The sequence below is a fragment of the Lucilia sericata genome, unplaced genomic scaffold (assembly GCF_015586225.1).
Source record: "Lucilia sericata isolate MDLA Ls3-8-SP2 unplaced genomic scaffold, ASM1558622v1 Contig000439F_arrow, whole genome shotgun sequence".
Classification (NCBI taxonomy): domain Eukaryota; kingdom Metazoa; phylum Arthropoda; class Insecta; order Diptera; family Calliphoridae; genus Lucilia; species Lucilia sericata.
In genome coordinates, this window is record NW_023994454.1 from 164,251 (window position 1) to 174,226 (window position 9,976).

A 9,976-nucleotide genomic window follows, 5' to 3' on the forward strand; every position below is an offset into this window, starting at 1 on the left:
TGTATGTATGTATGTATGTATGTATGTATGTATGTATGTATGTATGTATGTATGTATGTATGTATGTATGTATGTATGTATGTATGTATGTATGTATGTATGTATGTATGTATGTATGTATGTATGTATGTATGTATGTATGTATGTATGTATGTATGTATGTATGTATGTATGTATGTATGTATGTATGTATGTATGTATGTATGTATGTATGTATGTATGTATGTATGTATGTATGTATGTATGTATGTATGTAGTATGTATGTATGTATGTATGTATGTATGTAGTATGTATGTATGTATGTATGTATGTATGTATGTATGTATGTATGTATGTATGTATGTATGTTTGTATGTATGTATGTTTGTATATGTAAATTATTAATTTCTTACCACTTTTATTGAAATGTGTGTGTATGTATTGATTAAGTTCCTGGTGATCCGCTTTAGTTGCTGCTGTAGTTATAATATCTGTTAATTTCGCATCGATAATTTCTAATTTTGTTAAATTTTTAGAAACACTATTACTCAACTGTTGAGTTTCGAAATATTTTTGTTTAATATATTTTCCATATTATTTAGTTTCTCATTTAATACTCCTAAGAGAACATCATGACCTTTAACTATTTCCTTGATGTCACTTATCATTTGGATTTTATCATTGGCAAGTATCTCTTGAAATTGTGTTTCAATCAGTTGATTTTGTTTTCCAATTAAATCATTTAATATATCGAAATATTCCTTGCTTTGTGTCTGTATTCTAATTTCTATGCTTTGTGTGCTCTTTTCGATTTTTTCCTCCAAACGTAGCAAAAACTCATCTTGTTTATCCATCCTTATTTTAAGTAATTCATTACCAGTTTTCAGCGCCTCTAGTTGACTCTCGAAACGAGTAAAATCCAAGGTTGGGAATTCATCACAAGCAAGAATATATTCAGGCTATAAATGAAAAAAACAAGTAAGAGTGTTATACTCGGCTATGCCGAATCTTATATACCCACCATCAAATCACTGCCATATAAATAAACTTTGATATTTTGAATATTTTATTATTATATATCGATATTAATGAGAACATCAGGGTAATATTTGAAAGAGGTCCATTAATGGGGGTTTAACTATTGACAGTGCTCTTTCAAATTAAATATGTTAATTTATATAGGGAGTAGTGTTATATATACATAATGGACCAATTCTCATAAAAGTCGGTAGGAAGATTTCAGTTCCTTATTTATTTCAAAGTTCATAGATCTACTTGTATTTTTAAACCAGTAATGAGCATTAAAGTCATTTTCTTAAAGGGACCTTATACGGGGTTAGAGTTAATTATGGACCAATTCTCATAAAATATGGTAGAGAGATTTTAGCATAAAATTAGTTTATGTCGAATTGCATTGCGGTATTCGTATTTTTCTCGTTGTAGTCATTTTCTGTGGGGGAATTTATATGGGGTGGGGTTATAATGGACTGATCCGCATACAAATTGGTAGAGAGACTTCGGTTCCTATAGAACTTATCAGTGTCGAATTTCATCGCTGTACTCGCATTTTTAAGCCAGTAATGAGCGTTTAAGTGATTTTCTGATGGGGACCTTAAAAGAAGGGTAAGGTCAATTATGAACCGATCCCCACAAAATTTTGTAGAGTGATGTTAGCTCATACAAAACTATATCAAATTTCATCGCTTTACTCGTTTTTTAGGCCAGTAATGAGCGTTAAAGTAATTTTCTGTTGGGGACCTTATATAGGCGATAGGGTCATTTAAAGCCCGATCCACATACAATTTGTGGAAAGGTTTTTAGCTCCTAAGATACTTATTTATGTCAAATTTCTTCACTATACTCGTATTTTTACGCCAATAATGAGCGTTAAAGTAATTTTAATTAGGGGACCATATATAGGGAGTAGGGTCAATTATGGACCGATCCACATAAAATCTGCTGGAAAGGTTTTGGCTCCTAAGATACTTACTTATGTAAAATTTCTTCGCTATACTTGTTTTTTTACGCCAATAATAAGTGATAAAGTAATTTTCTGAAGGGGGACCTTATATAGGCGGGTAGGGTCAATTATGGACCGATCCACATAAAATTTGGTATAGAGCTTTGGCTCGTATAAAACTTACTTTTATGAAATTTCATCGCTATACTCGTCTTTTTACGCCAATAATGATCGTTAAAGTCATTTTCTGAAGGGGACCTTATATGGGGGGTAGGGTCAATTATGAACCGATCTACATATAGTTTGGTGGAGAGATATTAACTTGCATGAAACCTATGTGTGTCAAATTTCATCGCAATATTCGTATGTTTAAGCCAGTAATCAGCATTATAGTCATTTTCAAAAGGGAACCTTATATGGGGGGTAGGGTCAATTATGGACCGATCCACATAAAATTTAGTAGAGAGATTTTGACTTATATAAAACTTACTTCTGCGAAATTTCATAGCTATACTCGTACATTTAAGCCAGTAATGAACGTTAAAGTAATTTTATGGAGATGGCCTTATGTGGGGGGTAGGGTCAATTATGGACCGATCCACATAAAATTTGGTGGAGAGATTTTCACTCGTATAAAACTTACTTATGTCAAATTTCATACTCGTATTTTTACGCCAATAAGGAGCGTTAAAGTCATTTTCTGAAGGGGACCTTATAAGGGGGGGTAGGGCCAATTGTGGTCCTATGTCCGCCATAATTCAAAATTTTATTTCAAAGAACTGACTTATGCGAAATTTTGTGGCATTTGCTTCATAAATAACGAATTTGTGAATGTTTGAAGCTTTTTACACAATATTCCGGGGGGTACATTTGTATGGGGGCTATGTGAAATCGTTGACCGATTTTGCCGATTTTCAATACCAAACATTTCTGATCAATAAAAAATATTTTGGGAAAATTTCATCTCAATATCTCTTTTTTTGTGGACGCTATCGTGCCAACAACAGACAGACGGACGGACAGACATAGCTAGATCGTCTTAGAAACTTACGAAGTCCTAGAATATATATACTGTATGGGGTCTGTGAACAATATTTCGATGTGTTACACACGGAATGACAAAATCAATATACCCCTCATCTTTTTCGATGGTGGGTATAAAAATATGAGTAAAACTTTCAGACTACCTCGAATAAAATTACATTTTTTTGCAATTCTTTAGTAGTTTTCTCAGAAACTACCAAATATATTTCGATAAATTTTGTTAGGGATCAAGTATGTTCAAACTCATAAAAATTGATTCAATATTTCTCATAGCCCCCATACAAAGGTATATATTCCAGGAAATTAGTTTATCGTTAATAATTCCCTCATATATATCGGTGTCAACACAAAATTTTGTACATGCCAGTTGGTAAACAGAAATCATATTACCAACATAGATCACAGTCGGTCCACAATTGGTCATAACTCCCATACAAGGTCCACTTTCGAAAATTACCTAAACGCACATTGATAAATAAAGCTATTGTGATAAAATTCGAATTGAATATGTTTTTTGTCCATTATTAGTCTCAGATTTTCCCTCATATCTGAATTATTTATGGACCGAGATTTAAATAAAGTTCTTTTCTTTTTTTCGGATTTCTCAGATATCTAGGGTATTCTGAAAATATATTCCAAGATATACACGCACAGACAGACAGACAGACGGATAGACGGTAAAATGAACATGGGTAAATCAACTGCGCTATTTATAAGGATCTAGAATATAAATATACTTTATGGGGTGGATTATATCGTCACCTGAAACGCAAACGGCCCTAACTAACCCAAAATACAAAATTGATTTTATGATTGATTCTAATACATCAAAACAAATGTTCACAAACAAAATTGGACTCCTCGAAACAAAATTTGCGATTTTATTGACAAAAAACAAATGGCCCTATATACAAAAACATTTAAATATTAATGGTAAAATGTCCAATTTATCCATTTTTCTATACGCCTTTGTCAACTACCATAACAAATGATAGGTTTCACTATTAAACAATTGCTTTATTGAATAACAATAAATCGTGTTGATAGAAACAAACTTTTCAATTAAAATAGTTTTTTTGCTTCACCTGTAAAATTTTTAAAATGTTAGATAGGGTCATTTGCGTTTTAGGTGACGATATGTATAAGTGAAGACCGGCATAATCCAAAAATCTTATATATGTATGTATAAAGTAGAGCACTATATGTTTCTCATCTGTATTTAAACTTAACTTTTACTTTTAAAATGTTGAATATAATCATGAGATTTAGAATCTAAATCACGTCGAAAATACATTTTTAAAAACAGAGAAAACTTTATGAAAGTCACACATTGGGACGTTGCATATTTTGTAGCACTTAGCCTAAAAAGTCTTGTAGTAAATGACTCATTTGGCTTCTCTCGGACTCCCAGGGTACAATTAACTAAAGAGATTGGATCAAATAAATGTTTCTTTAGAAAATCCATACAAATTTGTTAAAATATCTACGCCAAAACAAATAAAAACTTACATCGATTTCGGCATCTACGAAATTATTCGAATTCCAAACGTAGAATATTAGTATTAAATGTAATAATATGTTATAAAACATCTTCTTTTTCGTATAATACTTTTTGTATTTAATTATTCAATATTAAATGCACAATGAATTGAGATTAAATTTACATGCAGTTTATAAATAAGTTTTAAATTGATAAGAAATATAAATATTCAATCGATTCTTATTAATTGACTTACAATCAGTCGTTTAATTAACTTTGTCAAATGCAGCACAGTGGTTTAGAAAGAACTTTTTTATAATTCATTAACTCATGAACTAAAGGAGATTTGGAGTTAGTTGTATTTATGGTTTCATTGGATGCAGTAGGCTATTTCTTTAAAACTCTATAATTAGTTTAAGTGGTTAGTTTTCATTTACATAATAGTTAAAAATATCTAAAATGTCTTTCTATTATTGTAAGAAATTTCAAATTTATATTCCTTATTATCCACCATATTGATAAAATTGTATTGCTGCAGAGTGGGAAAAATTAACTGAATATTTTTGTAATTTTAAAACTGTTAATTCCTTATTAAAACATCCAAAGAGTGGATGTAATGTTGTGTTTAACATTGATTTTAGTTCTATATAACCATCTGGGTAAAAGTATATGAAACAAAACAATTCAATTATTGTGAGCATGAGCTCAGGGTCATGGACAAGAATTACAAATTTCTAAATTTTGTCTGCTCACTTTACAACTAGTCTGACATTGCAGTTTTACTCACCTTTATTAAACTCCCAGCTGTCAAATTTGTTTTAGGATTTTCAGTACATAATTGCGCAAATTTCGGCAAATTTGATACTTACGTTTTATCAAACGAATATCCTTAATATTATACAAAATTAACTAATTAGAAATTGTTTTGAACAAGAAAAGATTTTTTGACTCTCGTATAGTGCGTATACGTAATATGAAACTCTAATATTGACAAATAATAATCATACGTAAATTACACATTTTTGTGAGACAAAATGTTTAAATACATTTTTGAGACAAATTTTCTTTTTATACCCTCCACCACCATCAGTGGTGATAGAGGGTATATATAACTTTGTCATTCCGTGTGTAACACCAAGAAATATTCATCTGAGACCCAATAAAGTATATATATATTCTGGGTCCTTATCAAATTCTGAGTCGATTTAGCTATGTCCGTCTGTCTGTCCGTCTGTCCGTCTGTATGCCTAAAACACGCTCACGTTAAAACTAAGCAAAGTAAGTACACCAAATTCACCGAAAATATTCATTGTTGTCCTAAGCAGTTTGGTATTGAAAATGAGCAAAATCGGTTCATACCGGGAAAAGTTATGAATCAAAATTTAAAACAACCTCGAAAAAAATAAGCATTTTTTACACATTCGGATGCAATTTTCTCGAAAACTATGCAAGATAAATTCATGAAAATCACCATGAATAAGTTTCTACACGAGAACTTGATCTCTGCTGAAAATTGCTAGAATCGGTCCACAATTTCATATACCTCCCATACAAAAGTACATATTCCCGGAAAATGGGTTTTTTGTTAATAACTTCCGTCACAATGTCGATATCTTCACAAAATTTAACAAATTAAAATATTATGTCAATAGAATTCATTCAAAGAAAAAATTTTCTGGATCGGTCCATAATTGGACATAGCTCCCATACAAGGTCCCCTCCCGAAAATCACTTAAACGCACATAACTCATTACTAAATTAAGATATTCATATAAAATTTGGTACAAGTATTGCTTATCTGTACACAAATATTACTTAGAAATTTTTTTCCGATCGGTCCATAATTGGTCATAGCTCCCATACAAGGTCCCCTCCCGAAAATCACTTAAACGCGCATAACTCATTACTTAATTAAGATATCCATATAAAATTTGGTACAAGCATTGCTTATTTGTACAGAAATATTACTGAGAAATTTTTTTTCGATCGGTCCATAATTGGTCATAGCTCCCATACAAGGTCCCCTCCCGAAAATTACTTAAAACCACATAACTCATTAGTAAATGAAGATATCCATATAAAATTTGGTACAAGTATTGCTCTTGTATACAGAAATATTAATATGAATGTTTTTTCCGATCGGTCCATAATTGGTCATAGCTCCCATACAAGGTCCCCTCCCGAAAATCACTTAAACGCGCATAACTCATTACAAAATTAAGATATCCATATAAAATTTGGTACAAGTATTGTTCGTATGAACAAAAATATTACTGTGAAATTTTTCGCCAATCGGTCCATAATTGGTCATAGCTCCCATACAAGGTCCTCTCCCGAAAATCACTTAAACGCACATAACTCGTTACTGAATTAAGATATCCATATAAAATTTGGTACAAGTATTGTTCGTATGAACAAAAATATTATTATGAAATTTTTTTTCGATCGGTCCATAATTGGTCATAGCTCCCATACAAGGTCCCCTCCTCATTACAACTCATTACAAAATTAAGATATCCATATAAAATTTGGTACAAGTATTGTTCGTATGAACAAAAATATTACTGAGAAATTTTTTTCCGATCGGTCCATAACTGGTCATGGCTCACATACAAGGTCCCCTCCCGAAAATCACTTAAACGCACATAACTCATTACAAAATTACGATATCCATATAAAGTTTGTCACAAGTATTGCTCATATATAGGGAAATATTACTGTGAAATTTTCCTCCGATCGGTTCATAATTGGTCATAGCTCCCATACAAGGTCCCTTTCAGAAAAGCACTTAAACGCACATAACTCATTACTGAATTAAGATTTCCATATAAAATTTGGTACAAGTTGCTTATATGCACAGAAATATTACTTTGAAATTGTTTTCATATCGGTCCATAATTGATCATAGCTCCCATACAAGGTCCCTTTCAGAAAAACTTAAAGGCACATAAGTCATTACCTAATAGTGAAAATATTTGGCATAAATACTATTTTTGTACACATAAATGTTATTTCAAAATTTTATCACGTACGGTCCATCGTGGGTCATAGCTCCCATACAAGGTTCCCTTCCGAAAATCATTTAAACGCACATATCTCATTACCAAATATTGATATCCATACATTTAGCACAAATATTGCTCTTATATACATAAATTACACTATAAAATTGTTTTACGATCGGTCCATACTTGGTCATAGCTCTCATACTAGGTCCCCTCCAGAAAATCACTTAAATGTACAATATTCATTACTAAATAATGATATAGATACAGAATTTTCCCATACAGGGTCCTTTTACGAAAACCTCTTAATCGCACATTACTCATTACAAAATAAAGCTATTGATACAAAATTTGGCACAAATATGTATTCGTTTTGTATACAAAAATTCTATTTCAAGATTTTTTCACGATCGGTTCATAACATGGGTGCGGTCGGTCCCATACAAGGTTCCCTTCAAAAAATCACTTAAACACACATTACTTACTTATTACTAAATTACGATATAGATACAAATTTTGACTGAAATATAGCTTTAATGTACAGAAATTTTGCTTAAAGAATTTTTCACGATCGGTCTATAATTGGTCATATCTCCCATACTAGGTCCTGCCCCTAAAAGCACTTTAGCCGTAATTAACTTGTTGCATTATCAATTTGTGTATATATGTATTTTGAAAATCCTTAAATCTTTCACACACATACAAATTACTAAATATCGCTAAAGCATATCTAAGGCCCTATAAAAATATAAAAGAAAATGGCGTTAGTAATCTATATATATAAAATTCTAACGTTACTGACTGACTGACTGACTGACTGACTGATTCACTGACTGATTCATCATCGCACAGCCTAAACGGTTGAAGCTAAAGAGCTGAAATTTGGACAGGAGGTTGGTCTCCCGCCAAATAGATCCACTAAGACGGGATTTTTGGAAATTCGAATGTTTAGGGGGTAAGAAAGGGTAAAAACGGGTAAATTCGGTAACCTTATATCTCCTAAACTAGAAAAGATACAAAAACGGTTTAAAGCTTATCGCCGTTCATTTAAAAAATAAACGGACAGGTGTCTGGTACTTTTTTAAAATTCGGCCCCTTTAGGGAATAAACGGGTAAAAACTGTATTTTGGTACTTTTTTCGCACCCCATGTATCTTTTAAACCAGTGCACATTCAAAAAATATTTTTGACTCCTTCATAACTTAACGAAAAAATAAAAATATGAATTTAGTACTTCTTGGATATTCGGACGTTTAAGGGGTTAAAATTGTACCTATTTTTGGTACTTTTTTCATAAAACATTTTTTTGGTTTATTAACTTATACATATGAATACATAATAACGGGCTCCCACTACGATGTTGCAACTTTTTGGAATAGAATTTTTATTTCGTTAATGGGGAGGAAAAAAGTACCAAAAGGGGTAAAAACGGGAAATTTGATTTTATTCAACCACAATGATCCAATTTAGATAAAATTTTTAAATTTAGAAACACTAAATATCCTAATGGGGTGTTATTTGGAACCCCGGTATCAAGTGATATTTTTTGGTACTTTTCATTCTCCAACTGGTCCTTTTTGAGTTTTCTATGATATTGAAATAGAAACATGAAATTAATAATAAAGGGACTTTTCGCTACTTTTTCGTTCTACACAGGTACTTTTTTGAGTTTTCTTTAAAATTAAACCTAGAAACATGAAATTAAGCATGTAGAGCTCGGAGTAAATGAGAATCTATAATAGGGGACTTTTTGGTACTTTTTCGTCCTTCGACTGGTACTTTTTGAGTTTTCTATAAAATTTAACCTAGAAACATGAAATTAAGCATATAGAGCCCTTAGTAAATGAGAATCTATAAAAGGGGACTTTTTGGTACTTTTTCGTCTTTCGACTGGTACTTTTTGAGTTTTCTATAAAATTTAACCTAGAAACATGAAATTAACCATGTAGAGCCCGGAGTAAATGAGAATCTATAAAAGGGGACTTTTTGGTACTTTTTCGTCCTTCGACTGGTACTTTTTGAGTTTTCTATAAAATTTAACCTAGAAACATGAAATTAAGCATGCGGAGGCTTTAGTTAATGAGAATCTATAAAAGGGGTCTTTTTGGTACTTTTTCGTCCTTCGACTGGTACTTTTTGAGTTTTCTATTAAATTGAACCTAGAAACATGAAAATAAGCATTTAGAGCCCGTAGTAAATGAGAATCTATAAAAGGGGACTTTTTGGTACTTTTTCGTTCTTCAAAAGGTACTTTATGAATTTTCTATAATATTGAAAATAGAAACATGAAAGTATGCATGTAGAGCCTGGATTAAGTGAGAAACTATAAAAGGGGACTTTTTGGTACTTTTTTGTTCTTCAAAAGGTACTTTTTGAATTTTCTATAATATTGAACCTAGAAACATGAAATTAAACATGTAGAGCCCGAATTAAGTGAGGACCTATAAAAGGTGACTTTTTGGTACTTTTTCGTTCTTCAAAAAGTACTTTTTGAATTTTCTATAATAT

General features: G+C 31.4%; 1 protein-coding gene across 2 annotated transcripts; it reads right to left on the reverse strand.

Annotated features, from left to right (window-relative positions):
* Positions 1-399: 399 nt before the first annotated feature.
* Positions 400-4,648, reverse strand: LOC119604880. 2 transcript variants are annotated; one of them, XM_037957770.1, is made up of 4 exons: positions 4,494-4,648; positions 4,215-4,406; positions 1,002-1,027; positions 400-939 (listed from the first exon to the last, which is right to left on the reverse strand). In XM_037957770.1, the coding sequence occupies exons 2-4, from the start codon at positions 4,276-4,278 to the stop codon at positions 529-531; spliced, it is 501 nt and encodes a 166-aa protein (XP_037813698.1). In that variant the 5' UTR covers positions 4,279-4,406; positions 4,494-4,648; the 3' UTR covers positions 400-528. The 2 variants fall into 2 exon arrangements, with proteins under 2 accessions (XP_037813698.1, XP_037813699.1); XM_037957771.1 differs by lacking the exons at positions 1,002-1,027; positions 4,215-4,406 and having other exon boundaries at positions 4,494-4,641.
* Positions 4,649-9,976: the final 5,328 nt, after the last annotated feature.